Source organism: Pieris rapae, chromosome 8, assembly GCF_905147795.1.
Source record: "Pieris rapae chromosome 8, ilPieRapa1.1, whole genome shotgun sequence".
Taxonomy (NCBI): Eukaryota; Metazoa; Arthropoda; class Insecta; order Lepidoptera; family Pieridae; genus Pieris; species Pieris rapae.
In genome coordinates, this window is record NC_059516.1 from 5842269 (window position 1) to 5864565 (window position 22297).

The 22297-nt window shown below is 33.0% G+C and overlaps 1 protein-coding gene and 2 non-coding genes across 5 annotated transcripts in view; 2 read left to right on the forward strand and 1 right to left on the reverse strand.

Annotated features, from left to right (window-relative positions):
* LOC110997960 (prominin-like protein) overlaps window positions 1-22297 on the forward strand; it is a 45597-nt gene that overhangs the window by 9572 nt on the left and 13728 nt on the right. For all 3 annotated transcript variants that reach the window (XM_045629304.1, XM_022266361.2, XM_022266362.2), the window contains exons 2-8: window positions 17733-17871; window positions 18067-18192; window positions 18774-18961; window positions 19266-19430; window positions 19905-20026; window positions 21325-21478; window positions 21880-22049. In XM_045629304.1, coding sequence (XP_045485260.1) covers window positions 17733-17871; window positions 18067-18192; window positions 18774-18961; window positions 19266-19430; window positions 19905-20026; window positions 21325-21478; window positions 21880-22049 — 1064 coding nt within the window. The remainder of the gene's footprint in view (window positions 1-17732; window positions 17872-18066; window positions 18193-18773; window positions 18962-19265; window positions 19431-19904; window positions 20027-21324; window positions 21479-21879; window positions 22050-22297) is intronic.
* Window positions 13560-13631, forward strand: Trnae-uuc. The gene has a single exon. It is a non-coding gene; the product is annotated as a tRNA-Glu (tRNA).
* Window positions 16318-16389, reverse strand: Trnap-agg. Its single transcript has one exon. It is a non-coding gene; the product is annotated as a tRNA-Pro (tRNA).

A 22297-nucleotide genomic window follows, 5' to 3' on the forward strand; every position in this document is an offset into this window, starting at 1 on the left:
AGTTAATTAAGGAATAGATTGCTGTAATAACACTATGCGTGACTTTGTTTGAATGACGATCCAATCAGCCAGACTAATATTAATGTCATTATGTTAAAATATTTTCTAACTATGACTTTGTTATCAATTTCAACAGGGCATATCTTTCAATATACCTCTACTTCATACTTAGGTACTGTTAACCGAACATATTGTAATAATTACCTATGACTTGTTCAATAAGGTAAACAAGTTTAGTATTCACTGCCATATCATTACCGTTTTAAAGTTCCCCGGAGTTCCTAGTTATGCTCCTAGTTATTATACATAGCACGGCATACACATATACAAATCTTTCTGAAAAAATAAATAATCCAAATAGATATAGAATTACTTATTAAATTATCCGATAGCGGGTTAAAGAATGTGTGCTCGAAATTACTAAACTAAAACATTAAATTACTTTACCTACCACTACTAGTTGTTAATTAAATACCGTGGCGATCGTTGGCTCTACTACCTTTATTAAAATGGTTTAAGTAGTTATTTTTTGGACAAGATAGCAAAGATTATAACTGAAGAGATCTTTCTTCCCAAGTCGCTTAAAATTGTGTTAACACAATGGAATCTTCGTTTGCATTGTATGTTAATATGTTCTGCTTCTGTTAGTAACAGGAATTATTATGGTGTAAAAATGTGCTGAGTACATGCATGGCAACAGTCCTGCCACACTTCACATGTTACGTCCTGACCACGTGTTGTGTCTGTTGCAACGTCACCAGCTGGACAAATAAACGGAGAGTTTGTTGTATCTCATGTTTACACCCAGTTACTTTTATAAAGAAATTGTTTAACGGAATGAAACATATTATACGTTAACTCTGAACTATGAACATTGGCCAAAATTAAGTATTTAAAGAGATATCGTCAGTGATTATTGGTGTCCTAAACAGGATTTTGTGCCTTCTCAAAAATTATTATGTATTTCATAATAATACACTCAGCTCTCCTAACTCTACACGTTATTTTATTATTAGTAGGTCAAAAATAATGTACTTAATAATAATTAAAAATACGCATCAAAGCCGCATTTTAACATGCCTCTTAGAAGCGAAAGGATTATTGTAAACTTGTATGGACTTTATTGAAAATGCTCCGAATTCTTAATGGCTCAAGAATTGGGCTTTAGATCGTTTAACTACGAGCACATTGTTTACTTTGAGATTTTATGATGAAAATTCGAGACGCCACAAAAGATTAAAATAGTTTATCGTGGTAACACAGATCTTCAGCATCCAGACAGGGGACTTCATTTGAAATGCTAATAGGTTCATGACGAAGATAAGTTATTTGCGTTGTATAATTTTAATACGGTTTATATTACTTATAATATTATGATTTTTTATTACCATTTCGTATGGTAGAAACCGATAACCATTTTTAATTATTATACAGTACAATCATTCTATTGTGACCATACTATATGCATTAAATATAGGTACTTTGGTTAATGCCCTCTCCTTATCATCTTTCCTCTGCGATAAAATATGTTAATGTGTTTTGTCCTACTTATTAAATGTCCGCAGTGTAATGAATTGTAATATTTCTATGGATTTCAATATGAAAACACTCATTTTCCTGATGGACGGAACAACCGCAGTAGTAAGTGAAATATAAGTTATCGTTGAATTACATTAAGTTACTATGTGATATTTAATTTTATTTAAAACGTTACTATGTATTTAAGCTCTAAAGTTATTATAAATTTTGGTATCCAGGGAAAAATATATGCAATATGCGGGAGTTTAATAATAATAAATATTGATTTATTAATCGTTAAATGGAATAATATTCTCAAATTAAAGGGGAATTTTCACTCTATTTTCTCGATTTATACGAGGATCGCATGATCGTGATGTAGATAGCACTGTGACGTTCTGCCTAGTTTACTGATAAGATATCAGTGTGATGTAGTCAAACACAGATGCGGCACGACGTCACGAAGGCCGCCTACCCCCCTCACCGGTAACACTCGTACTGATAACAATGACTGCTATCGTTCTATGTTAGCCTAGTAGTTTTTCAGGAGAATCATAGAGGAGAATGTTTTCAGAATGAAAACCATTTTCCTTTACGTCATGATACTTTGGAATGAAAGTACAATGTGTATACACAGTACATAGAACACACCTACTTGTCGATATATAAGTAATATCCATACATTTCATGTTGAAGACTATTTGGTATTCTTCAAGTACACTGGTATACTTGTCGATAACACTGGCTGGAACTTTGCCAGCTTTGCTATTAAAACGAGTCGGAAAAAGTTTTAGTTGGTTTGCACTGAGCTTATTAAGTTAGATAATACAAAATAAGCTCAATATCTACTCATTGCTATTTTCATGATAAATATAATATTCTGTATGAAATTCTTAATATTGCTTACGTCGTATGATAGCAACCCTTTAGCCAAATAAAATAGTAACGGTGAATAGCCTATAATTTAGAACCCTGGGAACATTGCCAATCCTGCTAGTTCTAGATGGACAATTGGTGATACGGCCGTGGCATCTGGGTCGCACCTGCATTGCGGCTCTCTCGACCTGCAACGACCTCCATACTTCCCCAGATTCTAAAATTGTGATGCTTTCAACTGCAATAATAACTTATTTACGTGTTTTCAAATCCAAGGTCTTTCCAGTCGGTTTGTAAATTGAAAAAATAATAATATTTTATCACCAAGTAAAAGCGATTTATAAATGCAAATATGAGCCTTATTTTTGTTAAAATACTAAGGACGAATGTCGTAACTCTGCTTATAAGAAAAAATAACCTTTTTTTTAATGCTTTTCAAAGATTACATTATCAACTGGTATCATGGTATAGGGTATTATTACAATAGTAATGTAAAATTATTAAAAACTCATAAAGCGTCTGGTAGATTCCTATGTTTTCTTAAGTTTCCGTAAACACATGCGTACTGCATTACATTGGAATAATACTGTGTACTAACGGTGAGTTGTCATTAATTCTTGAATTAGTCGACTTCTGATCTGGAATTAAGTGTTCTGTTAAATTATTTCTCAGTTTAACTTTAGATTATTGTCACTTGGCACAATGAGTACTTGTTAGACGTTTATTTGCGTATGAGGAGGGAGCTCGGCGCGAAGGTCGAATCAATTGCAACTATCTCAGTTTGTATGATCAGCAATATTATGTTTTAAAGTTTGGAACCTCGTATATCAAATCACAAGCATTAATGCTGTTCAAAAGTTTTTCCTTTCCATCGATATGTATTATTTATGCGATGTTATATCCAAATTGTAACCATTACATTTGCTTCATTAAATACAGTGTTCTTTTGTTACATATCAGTTACCACCCACGTACTCTAAATATGCATAGCGCGGCAGTCTTGGTCGGTACGTTATCGCAGCTTAATTCAGCTATACTATGGAAATTTCATAGATCAACATGATCATGCGGACGGTACAGGGCTCAATAGTGCAAAATAAATTGCTAGGGGAATATTGCCTACAGGAAAACGTGTTACACATGACTCACCACAAGCTCGACGAACAGTTAGTTGAGGCTGATTGACTTTTTTCAACGGGTATCGCACAGTGTTTATGCCATTGCCCTCAACCGGTTTTGATAAAAATGGGACGCGCTGTGCATTTTATAATCACGCATGAGGCATTTAATAAGACATCAATTAATACGTCATGTTATTAATGCGTTTCATTGCCCGAATTCCATTTTCCTTGTGGTAAAACGAATAATAATAATAATTAATTTTCAATCTGGCCTTAACGACTACTGGGTGTAAAAAACACTGTTCAGAATATAGATGTTGAAATGTTAATCTCTCAATGTCCGGATAAGTTCCAAATAAGCTATTTATTGCTTATTGGTAGGATAAACAGAATTTTTGCGTTTCACGACTGTCAGATAGCGGTATTCGTCATGAAACGCGAAGTATCCTGTTTTTGTATCTATCGATTAATTTATGTGATGCATAGCTGGTATTTTTATTTTATATTATATTTGGTACTTTACCCATACATTGTGAAACAGGCCGAAGGGCATAGAAAGGGACTTTACCTTTCCGCTGTCTATATGATAATAAAACGTGATATTATCTATGTTTACTAATAAATAACATTATGTTATCAGCTTTTATCGTGTTGACAATGTGAATGGCTGTAAGTGAAATTTTTATCAACTGATATCATAATAAATCGTTATCAGTAACCTTTTGAATTTTCTCTATAACTGAAATAGCAGTGATAAAGATGTAAATGATAGGTAAATAGTAGGAATATTTTAATTAATCATTTACTGACGCGACATAAAAATGATTTATTGTAAAGTACATATATTTACGCAGATTCCAACAATAAGATTGGTGTAATTTTATAAACGGGTGACAGTTTTAAGCCTTTTTGGATAATGCATGTATTTTTTTTTTGTCGAGAAAGTTCTCTGTCTCTTCTGCGCAGTCAACTGATCAGAATTACGTCTGAAGAGTAATGTTATCTTGTGCTAATCGAGTGTTAACTTACAGTAACATTATATGAGTAATCGCTATCAATTGCATTGTTATGGTATCTTTATTTAGTATCTACTTATCTTATACTAAGTCTTAAAATGTTGCCTAAGATACGATAAACGAGAAGCGGAAGACGATTCAAAAGGCTGTTTTCTGAATCTTATATATCCATATTAGATTAAGAAAATAGCAGAAGGCACATGGCAGAGTAGCATGGTGCATACAGAAATGGTGGGATTTGGAGGAGACCTTCGCCAAGAGAGCAAACTGGAATATCACCAAGGAATAAACAGCTTACATAGATAGAATAATTCATGTATATTAATGTACCTAGAGTCTTACATAAAAGGATTTTCTTATGTAATTTTAGGATTAAATTTAATTTCTATATATATCCAGAATAAATTATTAATTCTGAGAAACGGTTATTCTAGCAACATAATATTTCTTTAGGATTTTTTATTCGTTCTTCTGTACGTAACAGATGTTAGAACTTGCACCATGAGCACAACCCACATACACACCTTCTTCTACTTTTACACTATGACACAATACAGTCTTAATATTACTTTGTTAAATATATTTAATAATTTTTTATTTTTACGTAGCATTACGAAATGACGAGAACAATTTGAAATAGATGTTTCTATCCCAACAGCATTATCGTCACAAGGCAGCCATACAAGCCATTAATTGGAACAGTTACTTCAGAGAATTTTAAGCTTTGAAGCTAAGCTGTATGTACAGTTGACTCTAGATGCCCAAGTATTGAGGTTAATAACGCGACAACGTCAATTACGTTTATACACATTTGTTACTAACAGCTAGCTGTTGCCTGCAACATTAATCGTTTAGTATAACGGATGAATCGCCTATGAAATCTGTTGGTTTCAGCGCATGGTTTTTTGCATGTACCCTCATGTATTTTTTTATCACATGTATTGAATAAATAAAAAAATAAAAAAAATAGTATTTTCTTTTTTTATATAATAAGAGGGAAAACTGGCGTAGGCTTGTAGGACGCCCAAAAAGGGTAGTTATCGCAACCCATTTTTAGTAGGTGCCTTGCCGGCTCTTGCAGAATTCGAATTTTGAATAGTTGGAGGTAATATCTCTTAGGGAATGTCCCACCGGGGGTCGATTCAACAGTTCGCTAGTTTGCAAAACACGTACCAAACGGACTGTGGAAGACTTCCAGCCATCAGGGCGTTGTTGATGGAATTTTGAATTCGCTCGTACGGTACGGTGTTGAAATGAGGCGGGAGGGATAATCCCAAACAATTCTTCAGAATACTCACCGTAGTATTTATTTATTTTGCGTATAATAAAAACGAACATTTAGGGGGATGAAAAATAGATGTTGTTCGATTCTCAGACATACCCAATACGCACACAAAATTTCTGAGAATCGGTCGAGCCGTTTCGGAGGAGTTCGGTTACTAACACCGTGACACAAGAATTTTATATATAAGATGTAACGAAGTGTTAATTAATAAATAATTAAATAATTGGTAAACTTTTTGGGCACGATGGAAGGAAACAAATAGTTAGGAGGATAATTATGTTTCCATTTGGAGTTTCCGTATTTTATCGTATATTCATTTATTATATAAGAAATGAGTATAACAATTCTGCGATGACGCAGCTTTCAAATATGTAAAACAAAATGTTTTGAGGTCTCGTGAGTCATTTCGATGCAACCATTTTGGTTTCGTATGCGGACTTAAAAGTTTATTTTATTGCAACTTGAATATACATTTTGTTGTAGATTTAATAACAATATACAATTATCTTAATACTGTTGTGTGAACATTATAAAAACGGCAGTTAGTCTCTTTTTATCACTACTTGATAGAATAAATCAAATGAGTATTTAGAGCGTTATATATATTTTACTAACTACTTATAAAGCTTTTTCGATAAAATTAATGTTCACCTATTTCATAAAAAATTGTTAGTCAGTGACCGGTGTTGTAAGACCCAGTTGTGAACAGATGGCCGATCACTTTGATCGCATTGCATTGTTCTAAATGTTTTCACATCAGCTGTTAACCTATTAAGCCCCATCGTTAATCAGAAATGTCACTGAAGTAGGGCGGTCAAGTATGTAATTTAATGTTTTTATATTCCCTAATATGGTTCATAGACCCTATGAAATGAACTTCAAGAGTAAAGTTGAAAGAACAATCGCTTTGTGTTTTACGAATAAAGTTTATTTTATTCAAACGACATGTAAGTGATGCTCAATTTTTTAATTACGGCTAAATTTATTTGAATGAATAATAATTGTTTGATGCAATTCAAATTTGAACGTGTTTATTTAATGTAAGTAAATTGAATTTTTTAAAAATGAAAATTTGTAAATTTTTGAAGGTAAATATTCCTATCTCTGGTGTTTTTGTGTTATTATCTGTTATTATATATAACTTTGTAAGCTATAGAATTATGAGATAAATAAATAAAATCTCTAAGATGACGATAACGTGAAACGGTCTAAATTAGCTGAATTTCAAGTTATAAAACATATTATTTTATCATTTTATTATGGAAGATTTTGACAGAGAGAAACTCAAATACCAATTAGATGAACTATTATTGTAATTGGTACGGCTGATGTCATATCGGGAGGTTCGTCATTGTTGTATTCGAAATCGGCACGGCTTCTGGAAACTTAACATTGCACATGGAAACAGTGAAAGTGAAACTGACACAACACCTGATTGACCGACCAGAGTGATTGGAAAGTTGGGCCGGTGCTACCGGTGCGGTGGCCCTAATAAAAAACTTGACAATACCTTTGTACTTTTCTAGTTCTAATTTGGTAGTATACAGTTATATATTAATAATACTTACTTCTACTTTATAATAAAATGCCTTCTTTTAATTACTAATATTATAAAGTTCGTGTCATATTTTAATCTCCTGAATCGATTTTTGAAATTCTTTAACCAATCGATAGACTATTTCTTAAGTAAATAATGGAAAGACTACTTCGCGGTAGTTGGATTTTCGATGTAGGTAAGATAAAAAAACGGTTGAACAAAAAGAGTTTTACTTAGACTTACGAACGCTGCCTTACCGATGAGAGATATTTGTATAAGTTCTGGAGAAATGGTGTTGATCTTTATGATGTCTACAAAAAATACAGCTTTATAGTAGTCTGCCTGATCGTCATAAACTTAAAAAAACTACTACTACTACACAGAATTTATTGTGGTTTTCTCCAATATCTGGAACGAGTAACTAGAAAGACTTTTTTTACTCTTTTGCAAAAAAAACGGGCACCTAAATAAATATATAATCTAAGATCGATTTTATAAATAAAATTCAAGTGTCTGACGTAGTCTGTATAGTCATATTCTGTTTTAACGCGTGAAATGAATTCTGTCACTTTTTAAAATTAACCTAATGAATTGTTTAAAAGTGGCCAGCAAGACAAAATTATTTTATAACTTTTTTTAAAGTTAGAAATGTAAAAACCTAATAACGACTGTAAAAAAACACTTACTTATTCGTCTCTCAGACATGCCCAATTGGATTTAGGTCCGAAATTCGAGGTGGACAATCTAAATGGCGAATCCAAACTTCTTGCATCCACCTCGCCAGAATGGTGTGGGCAAGCAAAGTCGTCCATAAACATAAAATTTTAGAATCACCATTGGATTTTTTTTTTGCGAAACAGTTATACAAATATGTTTAATTGAAAAAAGACCCTAAAATCCACATCATGTCGATACTAGTTATGGAAATTTATGGGACCTAGTCGAACTTTCATTTGCAATTTTCTTATTCTATCTCTATAAATCATTGGCTTTGTGAAATGAAATGTATTTTTTGTACTGCTTTTACCTTCGTGCTTAAGACCCATTTCGCATGTAAAGAAAAAAATATAATTGCATCTTTTTATTCCATAATTTGTTATTAACTTCTTAATTTTAATTTTATGGATTGGGAAACAAATGCTTTAAAAATCAAATAAATAAGTGATGTGTTGAAAAGTTGATAACTTTTATATTTTGGAGTAAGTAACTTAAATCGTAATGCTGTTATGAATGTATTAAGAATTATATTTATTAGGCTTCACGTGTAATTTTTTTCCTCTTATTGTTATGAAAACCTAATTTTCACCGAGGGCTTCACTTTACCTCTTACCCTTAATCCCAGCCAGTATTGCTGAATACTTAACCTGGATTGCACAATTTGTGCTATGAGACTAGGTCAACTTTCTTAGTCATAGATAACTAGAGAAACATAAAAGCACAGAAATTCATTAAAACATTATTAGTAAATATATATAGTTATCTGTGGAAGAATCTTTTCGACAATTTGCCTGCGGAGGTAAAATAAAAAGTTATTCCAAGCGTCTTATGCACACAACTTAACTACAGTTGGTTTGTCATCCCTTAATGCCTCGAATCGTACATATCTGTTTGTAACAACTGATGATGTAAAAATACAAAACTTCTTTAGGCGTTGTTCACATGAAACTAATAGTAAGTTTATGTACAGTTCGCCTTCTGCAGAGTTCGGTCATCTTTACATAAATCGTACGGAGCAAAATTGACGCGCATATCTGGGCCAATGGAACGATCAGAATATAGTAGGATTAGCTGAACTATGTCGTCGAGTTACGTGAAACCACAAGGCCTTATTTATTATTTATATTTAGTTTAATTTAGTTTAGAACCCTCTTGGAATTTTGGGCAGAAATCAGACCTACAATTTACATTCAAATTAACATATTAAAAGGTAGATTAAAGATTTAGTTTTGTTTAAAGGTGGAAATCTTTCTTATAATTCTTGTGAAGGAATAGAAACGTGTTTACGTTAAGATTTGACCTTGATCTGTACAAACGAATAACAATTCATTGCACGTGTTAACAAAAACTGTCGTATTCACTGTCGAGATAATTTAAATACTATATCGCGAACTGAACCTTATAACAATAAAAAGAAAGACGAACTTTATTACATAACAAAAAGAGATGTACAGGAAAATGAGAAAGTGCACTAGCTAGCCAGTGGACAAATGGATTCTTACTGTAGGGTACACTAGGATTCCCTGCATCGTGGGCAGCTAGTCTCTTCCATTTGACATACTTATCAGGTACTTAAAGTAATTAATTCTACATACCCGTACTATAGTTTGACAAGAATATAGTTTCGGTTTGAGCAAAACACAGGTTTGATGATGTTGCTTGGTAGCTAGTGAATTTATAAACTTTGAATCGAAAGTAAATATTTTACTTTTGTGAAAATAGGTACATAGTTTAGAATGTAAAAGATGTAAAAGCGTTGGGAAAAGAAAATCCGTATACATCTGTATACGAAAATCAGACGAATTCAATGTAGGTCAAGCGGGTTTTTTGAATAACGTAAAATTACATTGAGTTTTATGAAGAGCGTATATTTCGAAAGTCAAAAGGAAATATGAAAGCTGAAGAGTACCCCTGAAGTGGTTCATCTGCCTAAGTGATGGCGCCGACGTTCCCTTTGTATCAAGTTTACAGCTGAGGTGAAATGGACAAGACAAACAGTTGTCAACGATGATGATAATTCCTCGCCAGCTGTAGTCTGTGACGAGGGGCAGTCTCAAATGCGTTGATAATAACTTACATTTTTTTAAATTTCCATTTTATTGTAGATACCTTGCTAGGATAGCATTTAGTTTGTTCTATATTTTGTAAATTTACTTACTGTTTTTCTTTAACAATTCTCCATAGATTTCCTCCTATCAATTAAGGTTTTTAAGCGAACAATTCATTTTTTTATATTAAACATTATGTACGATACTTGGAGTGTATATATAAGAGGGGGCTGAAGGGCATGGCACAAAAAGGTTGAGAAACACTATTCTATACTATTTATTAGAATAAAAACTTTACCGTTAGTAATTTACAATAAATAATCGTAAATTTATTAATAGCAGATAAAATTAATTACCATTTATTCCACGTAAGTACTGATTACTTATCGCCTTGAAATTCATATGAAAATAATAAAATTGTTTATCAGTTCTTTATGTTTTACTTTCATTATTTTTCATAATACTCACACCCTTTTGATGTTTTAGGCTTTATTGTTATTATTAATTAAGGCTTTTTTCTAACATATTCGCTGTGCAAATTATGCTTGAACGTACATAAAAAATTCATGAATTGATAACCTACTTTGGTTTTTTTAAGTCACTTAAAATGACTGTGTGAAAAAACTTTTGATACTTCACTTATAATATTCTATTAATTATTGTTTCCGGTGATTTCTTATAGCGGTGATATTAGAAATTAGTTATATCGATGACTAAGTTGAACATGGAGTAGGTGGCCTTCATCGGGGCACTAGATGCCTTTCACTATTGAGGACACAATTTAACTGCAATCCCAATGTTTTGCATTACCTCCGAAAGTAAATGATTCATTTTATATTTATTTGTTACAGTAATGTTCTCACAGAATTGGAAGATTTCATTTAAATTATATTTGATAATAATAAGAGCCCATAATATCAGGTACATTCAAATACATACATTAAAATTACACAGAATTGTTAATTCCTTGGTTTGCCCTTTTTGACAAAGGACTCTCCAAAATCTTGCCAATTCTGTCTGCACTATCTTTGCCTTTTGTTTCCCGATATTTTCTTAATCTGGTCTATCCCTTTACCTTTTAAATCGTCTTTCCCTTTGATTGTACCTTGGAATAATATTAATTCTTTGTTGTTCCACTTTTCTCTTTCTTTTACCATGTGCCCCGCCCTTTTCTACATAAGTTTATTTTCATTGTGTCATCTGTTACCTTATGCTTAAAAATGATGTATGTTGTGTGTATGACAAAAGAAGTACGCTTTGTTATAGAAGTTTTACGTGTAGTAACAGATCTCCAGCCTTCCAACGCGGATACAAAATATTCAACAAAGATATCACTATATATATATATATATATATATATATATATATACCTAGTCTTGCCATAAATACTGAAACAAAGAAAAATATTTTTTTTTCTGTTGTAAATAACATTTATTACTTTTACAGTGTGTTAGTTTAATACATAAATAAGAAACAATTTATAATATAAAAAGCTTATTCGTAGTGGTCTCCATTGGGTGCGATACAGTCCTTAAAATGTTGAGGCCAGTTATCGATAGAAGCACGCACTCTTTCCATGGGAAAATTCTTCACTGCCAATCGTACGGATTGTCTTAGGGCCTCCAAATTATTATGCCGTTTAGAGCCATACTCTCTAAAACTGACCATAAATCATAATCTTGCGGATTAAGATCGGGACTAGACGACGGCAAGTCTTCAGCGCTGATGAAGTCCGAAACGTTCATTTCCAACCAAGACTGCGTAGACCGAGCTTTATGACCCGGTGCCGAGTCTTGCTGGACCATTCTTTGTTATTGAAAATGGTGTTATTAAGGGGCTTCACTATCTTCTCAAGAATGGTATCTTGATGCACTTGTGCCGAAGTTTTGCTACCTTTTTCACAAAAGTATGGCTCAGTCTCTCCTTCATAGCTAATACTCCACCAAACCATCACTGAAGTCGGATAGTGCCCACGTTGCACTATGTCATCTAATTGGGAAGCTTCCTTAGAGCTTTGAGAATAAATACGGTAATTTTGTTTGTTAAAATGTTGCTTGATTGTAAAAAAAAATCTCATCCGTAAACAAAGCTTTTCTGTGACCTACCTTTGCGTACCGCTTCAGAATTTTTTACGATTTTATCACCCTAATCTTTTTTAAATTATCACTTAAGAAATTATTAGTACGTCTCTTATAGGCTTCAAGTCTAAGTCATCTTTTAAAATACGCGACATGGTTCTAGGTGCTATCTTCATCTCCCGATATAAAATCTTTTGCTTTCGGACAGGATTTCTTCGAATTCTTTCCCTTACTGCTTTGACCATCTTTTTCGTACGAACACTACGTGGACGGCCAGATATTTTTCAGTCACAAACAGAGGAGGTCTCATTGTACCTATTAATAGCCCGGTACACAAATATTTTTCTAATACCAAGCGTATGGAGAGTTTTAAAAATTGCATTTGGCTCCATACCTACTTTGTGTAATCCAATCACAGCGATTTGGTTCTCTTCATCACCCCACTGCATTTTAATATCGCAAAATATTATATAAAGAATTGGCGCCAAAATGAGAAAACTTAATGGACAATCATATAAAAATGACACATTCCAAATTCAAATGTAATACTTATTATGTTTATTTTTAGTTGTATCAGTATTTATGGCCAGACTTAGTATATATACTGCTTTTTCGATCGCAATACGTATTATAAACCTAATATCAGTTTTTACGTGTTTCAATAAATTCTAAGTTATATTCTAGTAGAACAAAAACTTTTTTTTTCTGCGGTAATTTTCAATCCAGCCCTAAGGCTATGAACAGAACAAAACTAAGGCAAGTTTTGAATAAATCATATCGTTACCAAAATTCCATATGACCTCATTCATCTTTAAGGCATTCATGCATATGGCTTAATAACTAATTTAGTGCATTAGTCATGCGAAAACCAGTTAACTTGATTCAAAGATTGACCATTATTTACGCTTCAATGCTTGCAATTCGTTGTTGCATTGACATTTTGAAACATACGTTTATTATTGCATTGTAGTTGAAATACTTGCATTCAAGTAATATTGGGTATGGAAAATATATTCAAAATAAACTAAAATGATCACAATACGTTAATGTTAAAAGTTATAATGGAATTGTACCGAAACTAACTGATAATGTATTGTATGTAGCTAGTTACACAGTATCCTAGCTCAGACAGGACTATCGATCCAATGCAACGCTCACAAAGGGCTGCTGTTGCCCCCTTTCTCCCCCCACAACCTCTTCAGTCCCCTTCACACGCCCGCTTTCCCCCTACCGAACTGCGTGACGCATATAGCGACAGGCTGCAACAGCGCGACCTATCACTAAATACAAGAATCAATATGATTTTGACTCTATTTTCATTCTCTTGAAGAGTGTTATCGAAAACTTTGTTCACTCGAATATATCCCGTATGGTCTAGTGGCTAGGATACCTGGCTTTCACCCAGGAGGCTCGGGTTCGATTCCCGGTACGGGAAATCTTTTTTTTAATATTTTATTTTGTTTAAAAATTATAATTATATGTTATATTATATAAGTATGTTGACTATTTATAATAAATAAACGGAAACCAAACTTATTCATAATTTAAATTTTTCGAGTTCAAAAGGACAAGGGTCTGTTGACCTCAGGGATGGAGGACTCCTCAAGTCGGGCATTAGTTGAGGACTTGCGGGGTCGAACCTTTATAATTATTGTGTCATGTAAATATAAGCTTGTTTCTTCTTATATACTTTACTATTTTTTTATTTTTTCAAAGTAATAAATTGCTTTTTAGGTTTATTTGAATACTGTGTCCTTAAATAAACGATGTAAATTAACTGTACCAGTTTGAATTGTCTAGTTAGCCTCGCCTTGCTCTGATTTCGTTAATAAACAAAAATCAATTTCCGTAATAGTCGCGTGCCACAATTTTAGTATACATTTCGCGGTTTAGATTGTATTTGATTATAATGGTTATCATGTAGTCTAGTAGATATTTTTAAAACGAAAAAATTATAATCGCTAATCTAAATTCAAGTTTCAATAGATTGTGTTACATATAAACCTATATATCAAAGTAACGCAATTAATTATGATAAAAATGCCTTGGCCGCATTGTAAGCATATAAAACTAAATAAATTAAAATAATTAAATTTAGAACTAAACTATGACCACCAAGGTTGCGACTGTAGAATTTGCCTATTATTTACAACTTTTGCACCAAATTGTACTGATGACTGTTGATACTACCGTACTTAGTTTGATTGGTGAGTTGAATAATAAAAATGATTAGACACAAAAGGCTGAAAGGAGAGTTCTTTGCCAGTTCTTCTCTTCCGTTCTTCGTCCTTAATTTAGGGACTGGCAGCAAATGTAAAATTTAATATGTATTTCTTTTTGACGTTCATAAGTGTATATTGTTTTACCTAACGCCCGAATCCAATAATTTATACACAATCTCAGATAGAAAACAATCTGAGATCAGACCGTGACAGTCGATCGATCTGCATCCCAATAACCACACCCTATGAAGACAATCCGTTTTTGGCGACGGATAGAATGCAATCACTTCGCACTTAACACTCATATTAATTGATAATCAATTTAAACCAAATAAAGTAAATAAAACCGTACAAATAAAATTAAAATATACATACTTATCTTTGTTTTAAAAAACATATCAAATAGCTGTTTAATTATTTTAAACCTGGTGTAAGTTAAAATCTTATGATAGGATATTGGCACAGTGGAACTGTCATTTTCATACAAAGGGGTATACATACACCGATCAGGATAGCTATAGACCTATCATGGATAGCTTGTATCGACAGATGGCTCTTACAATCCGTCGATTTTATATATTTTAGGTTATTGGAACTATTGTTATCAATATTTGGATTAAAATGTCTATCACAGATGGTCAAAAATGGATTGAGATAGGTTATTTAGTTTCAGCGTTAATAAATAACTGATTTTGATTGATTGATTGATCACCTATTTGCTAGTACAAAAAGTTATTAGTAAAGTGACAGCTATGAGCACATGTGAAGAGCTCCCACTAAGTGATAATTTCAGTCAGCACGTCCATTTATATCAAATGAAACATACAGATACTACAGGCAGCTTTCTACGTACGATAGATTAATAGGCTTTATTTCCGGTTGTTATTCATTCTAGAAAACACGACCTCGAGAAAACTAGTTATTACTTTATAAATCGGAAACAGTCCTTTTATATGTAGCTGTGTTTAAAGTCAAAAGTTGTAAATTTCTATGGGTTTCTCAGTCATAGATTTGACAGCTGAAGGAACAATGGAAAAACAAAACATGCGTAAAACTTTTTAATGTCTAGCTTATTACTTTTAAGCTAAAAACAACGGCAGCTAAAACTATCCAACTTTAAAAAAAAGAGTGTGTGTACTCGTTAGAAGTAATACTTCTTTGGTGTATGGAAAAAAAATAACTAAAATGAAGTTAACGATAAATAAATAAATTATTAGTATATACTATCACCGTCGTATATGAAATTGATTTAAAAACACCAAAAAAATATTTTTTTATTCACAATGTTTAATTGTACTGTTATGAAACACATGTTCTAAATATGAAAATACTAGAATATATAACTTGAACATAGTTATCGATTTCCATGCCACCTAGACCTAACTTTACGATGTCGAATTTAGGTGTTGGTGTGCGCGCGCAACGTAAAAATTCAATCTTATCATTTTTCTCCATCGCGCCAAAAGAAATATAACTTCAAAAAATGTATCGCAATTCAAACAATGCATTTTTTTTCTTACGCACAATTGTTCCCAAGATCAATTGACGTGTGATTATTTAACTGGCCGTATTTCGTAAGTCACTGTTACTAGGATAGCATAACAATGGTGGTTGTTAGAAACGGCACCGTTGCGGCACGGCCAAGGTGAATCACGCGAGTGGAGCAGTGATTAGAGTAATGATAATATCACTTGTACAATGGCCATTATCAAGTACATATATGTTTCACGAACGTTGACATTGCGAGAAATGTGCAGTAGAGTGAGAATTTCAAAACACGATGAGTCAACTTTTATACCAAACCGTTATTATAATATTGTTTGAAGTTTATATATATATATATATATCAGGAATATACTTTTATGACAGAAGAATAAAAAAAGTAAAAAAATATTCTGCGGGCTCGTCCGGGATTTGAACCCGGGACCTCTCGCACCCTAAGCGAAAATCATACCCCTAGACCAACGAGCCGCTTGGCGGATGTACGAAACTTCACTTACAAACCTACATCTGTCACTACTGTATAAACACTAAACTACTTATATCAATGATTTTTTAAATATGTAAGAAGAAAGTCAAAAGTTTACAAAAGATGATCAATAAAACATTTATTTTATGTTGCGTATCTGTAATCTATGCTATACCATTTACATTTCTGTATGTTCTAATTCTAACTAATTTTAATTTTTAAATTCGACAAAAGGGACATTCCCATTCCCTCTATATACCGGCAAGGAATTACTTTTAAATTCTACAAATTCGAGTGTTTTTTTAATACTTCATTTACTTAATTAAAAATGACCAGCCAGATAAATAAAAACACGGCTTAAATTTAAATTCTTTCAAACATGCTAGGGTTCTCAATGCAATTGGTAGGCATGATTTATAACAGAAATATGATCAAAATGAATAAACATATCAATTTATGGTTCATGTAAGAAATAGTATTATTATATGTAGGTATCAATGATCAATTTTGTTTAGATGAACTTAGAGTAATAAATTAGCGTTAGTGGCCTGTCAGTGTTCGATGTGCTCCATATTAATACATTTTCAAAATTAGGCTTTCTTCCTTTTACATTAAGAACGATTTTTCATTATCAGTCGATTTGTTTGATAGTTTATTGAATACGTTAGCGAAATAATATGTTACGCAAATATCAGCCTAGAGATGATCTAAGATTGAGATTTTTAGAGAAAAAATAGACTAAAAAATACAGAAGATCTTTCATATAGCGACATTTTACATAATTGGTAATTAATTATTAAAAAAACTGAACTTTTGATATCACTTGGTACGTTTCACGCTCTGGAATATGGGTACAAAGACTAATTGCAACTGTATGTGAAATCACAGGTATATTAAAATGATTAGAAAACCGGTCAAATAACGGAGAGTTAACAGCCTGTTTTATTAGGATGCCAATCGCTAGTACACGAGCAATTTACTTTTATAGAGTAGTATTAATGCTTTCTTAGGCAATAACAGTATTTTTATAATATGGATCTTCGTTTGTATGTACGGAATCGTTTAATTAATGTAATATCATTTACATGGTTTGGTTAGATATTAAATTAGAAGGATATTTGTAACTTAATTTAACAAAACTGTTTAAGCGGTTAAGTGTGTATACGCGATAATTCTTCGTAAGTATCGCGTTTACACACTCGTCCTGCCCACTTCCCTGCTCATTTCCCTGCTCACTACGGCTGAATGTTAATGCGGCATGAAACGTAACACAGCTCAAGTTTGATGTTTGCTTTTCTTTCGTCTCCAATAACGGTGTGTTATAAATGCTTTCTTTCTATTTCAGGTATAGTCTGGTTTTCTGATGGAAACTTAGAAGTAGCACCTCTGCAGGAGAAATGGAAGACCCTGCTAGCCCATTACGCTGGACCTGTTGCTGTGATTGTCGTTCTTGTCCTCTTGGTCGCTATACTTCCACTTACCGGGTCAGTAATTTAAATTGTATGAACATATATATTGGATTTTGTGAGTTAAGACTCGAACGTGCGTTTATTTAATTGATTTAGGTTGATATATTTTGACATGATCATAGCACATTCATTTGTTGGAGATTGTTTTTTGTTTGTCTGCTCTGCAATGAGAATTATAACTATTTATTCATAATAATATTATATTTTCAGCCTGTTCTGGTGCTGTTGTCAGTGGTGTAAGTCTGGTCGGAGAAGGAGGCCGTTCGACCGGAAATACGACGCATGTCTCAAAGGAATACTGGCCATCGTTCTTATAGCATTCCTTACTTTATTTTTGTGAGTTTTCACTCAGTTTTAATAAATACCAGTGATTTTTATCGCTATCTAGGCGGCTAATATTGTATCTTCGTTATACCTGTGCGTAGGCAACGTACAGTTTACGACTTAAGTATTGTTAAATTTTCTCTTAATTACATATTAATGTAAATGTTAAAAATATGCTTAAAAATGGTTAAAGCATTTCACTGCAACACAAATCAATGAATGATTCGTCAGTGCCATTAATGTATTGTCAATATGTCCCTTATTTGTTGATATGAAGACTGTGTAGTCTTGTAAACATTGCTGAAATTAAGGAAATTCTAAGCGAGAACCCCTAAAAGTTCTAAGAAATAGGATTAGACTGAGACGTTTGCGGAAACGGAAATCTCTTAAGCTAATTTCAGCAAAAGGTTACATTTCTTACCACGAGCGATTAAGAATCCATACATAAGTATTTAATTATAAAAACACGTTATAGCTTTCTTACCTAATGCGGCTTATTATACAGGGACATAAAATATTTAAGTCTCGTTCCTAATATAACCCATGCATCAGTAACAAAATTTAAAATTTACTGTATTAGTCATGTTTTTCAGATTCGGCGTCGTAAGTGCGTTTGCTACTGATTCTCAACTAGACACCGGTACTACAAATGTAGCAAAGACTGTTAAATCTAGCGTGCATGACGTCACAGAATTCCTGAATGCCACGCAGGCACACTCCAGACATTTACTAGTCACTAACTTCAAGGAGCTTGAGGCGGAACTTAACGAGATGCTTACAAGTAAGTGGCTTTCGTTCATGTAAGCCTGGTACTTTTAAATTTCTCTTTTTGAAGTGAGAAAAATGATGGGAGTTTCTACGATGCGCGCGCATACCAACACCTAAATTCGACATCGTAAAGTTAGGTCTAGGTGGCATGGAAATCGATAACCATGTTCAAGTTGTATATTCTAGTACATATTTTTATATTTAAAACACGTGTTTCATAACAGTACAATTAAATAGTGTGAATAATAAATATTATTTTGGTGTTTTTAAATCAATTTCATATACGACGGTGATAGCCATATAAATTTGCGTTACAGGTAGCGGTCAAACGGTGCTAAAAGTGTTGGATGATTTCACAAGCGCTACATCTGTGCAAAAGTTGAATGGAATGGTTCAGCAGTTGGATAGAGTTCCCGAGGATTTAAGGACTGTACAAAAATCAACTTCAGCGCTGCGATCGAAGGCTGAAGAACTCGACGCTGGTATTATAGAGTTTTTTGTACGAAATTCAAGATAAAAATTATTAACTACATATAATAAACCTTTGGCAGGTCTAAAGCCAATTATTTTTAACACTTTTTACATGAAATAAAAGATACAAATTTTAAAGAAAACTTTTTTTTACCGGATTGAAGCTATGTATTGTAAACATATAATTATTTAACATAAATCTAAATTTATCCGACGTTTCGCGTGCTATACAGCGTGTGTGGTCTGTATTTATTTCTCCGGACTTGGTATCGACTAAAAGATAAAGGGTTTTTGCAGAAATTGCTCACGGTGTCCTTCATTTTTGGCGGATTGTTTGTATGGAGATTTTAATTTGCATTAAATAATTATAGGTTTACAATAACACATAGCTTTAATCCGGTAAAGTGTTTTCTTTCAATGCGTAAAAGCTATGTTAATAAATGACATAACTAAATACAGATTTTATTTAGATTATTTCATTTCAGGATTACGTCGAGTTAAGGCATTGCTACATCGTACGTTGGTTGCTTGTCAGGAAAAGGAATGTATAAAGCTCCAAGAGAAATACCGACTTGGACAGTTAGGCACCGAAATACAATATAATATGGTAATTAATAGATGAAATAATGGTTACATACACAACATATACGACATACATAATTGACGTCAAAGTAATATTCAAATCATGTGATAAAAAAGGATTGAGTGGTTTTATGAAACCACGGTAAAAGTGAAACTTTTTACAAAATAGACATTTAACTATAAAAACTTGGAATAATATTTCATTAAGGGTATAAAAAACGCTTTATCAATCGTAATTTTATATTCAGAAAATTGGAACGATAATGGTAAATAAAAAAGTTTCACTTTAATAGATAACAACATTCACATTAAACACTGACAAAAACACACAATATAGCGTTAAGCACTGGCATAAAGCTGCTGCGAACTTTAGGCGCCCCCATATTGGCCTTGGCTGATACGCCTTTATAGCCGAGCGCCTTTCACTTTATCCCTACTTCACGGCCGACCGTCACGCGACATGCGCCACACAGACCAAAATGTTTGAGAAGATGTAATAAAAGTTTCTTAATTTTAATTTCATGCATTCAAATGGATTAGATGCTTGATAAATATTTTCCAACGGTATGTATTCTCATGTAAATGACAAATATTTATATATTTAAATATCTACTACTATCTACTATCTTATACAAGTATGGGTTTCGTTATGATAGAAACGGGTCTGTGTACTTGATAATTTCACATTTAACCACAAAAGTCAATTAACAAAATCAAATACAAAGCAGCGGGTATTTGTTTTTTTTTCCAAAAACTTTTTTTTGTTTTCACATAGTATGAACCTGCCGCCGTACCTGCTTTTTGATTCAATTTATTGCCAAGTCGCCTCCATTATTTTTCGGGCCATTGTTAATACAGATATATAATGATAATAAAAAACACTTATATAAAACTTATTATATCGCCCTGTGACTTTAAAATTATTTACTATTTCACTAATGTAAAAATGGAAAATTGTACTCAAAAGAAACAACCGTTTAGCAGTTCCTAAACGGCCGGCAATGCACTCGCGAGCCCTCTGGCATTGAGAGTGTCCACGGGGGCGGTATCACTTAACATCAGGTGAGCCTCCTGCCCGTTTGCCCCCTGTTCTATAAAAATATCATAATAAAAGTTATTTTACATTAAAAGATACCATTGCTTTCCATTTATGACTGCCAGTTTACAGAAATTGTTTTTGTTTTCCCAAATTTTATTAATAAAACTTTGATATATCAATTCCTTTTTTCAGGTGTTTAAAATACATACATAGAATAATAATAATTTTAATGTGAAGCACAATGATGAGAAAATATTTTATCCTATAAATTGTCTTTAACACAGATTCCGGACGTATCAGATCTCTTGACCAATGTCAGCTCGCTCCTAGAGAGTAATATAAAAGAAGACGTTGCTGCTGGTTTGGAAGTCTTCAGCGGAATCAAGAAGACCGTTGACCAGCACATACCGAAGGTCCAGGAGGCTATTACTGATACGGGTATGTATAAACTTACTAAGTATTCTTACATATGCGATTAGCGTAAAAAACTAATGTACCACAGTAACTACTTCTTGGTTGACTTTATTCTGTGGGAAAAGAGAGCGAGACTTATATAATCTGTCATCGTATACACACAATACACTCATAAATTATATATCTTTTTTATGCACTGTAAATAATTAAAACAACGAATTGTAAAAATCCCATACTTGACGCTGGCTAATGCACAATCCGTGTTAGAGCCAAGAGAATTAAAAAATCTTTCTTCACATTATGTATATGTCAAACTATAGTGACGTATCGGTGTTGACAATATCACTTGGCGCGGCCCTCTTTCCGCACAGACTAAACTGAATGTGATTTAATAGAATTATATAGATATTTTTATTTATTCATAGGTCGGCGTTTGGCCGGTGTAGCAGATGAGATTACATATGCAGCCGGCAATATGACCAAGCAACTTGCACAAGTCAACGTCAAGACTGATGAAATACAACGCGATTATATAGAACGATACGCGCCGTATCGCAAATATGTGTCGAAGGCCGCCGCAGCTGTGTTGCTTTTGGTGAGTTTTGTTGGGATAAATTCTGATTCAATATTATCAAAAATATTGTGTGCATTGAATACTATAACGTTGGAAGTAAAACGACTGGAACGAATTAAAAAAATATACAGCTCATTATACCTAGGACTCAGCTCTAATTAAAGATAAATAATCTGATAAAAATCTGATGGTAATCTAATAAAAATAAATCAGTGGCGCTACAACCTCTTTAGGTCCTGGCCTCAGATTTCTGAATCTGTTCATGATCA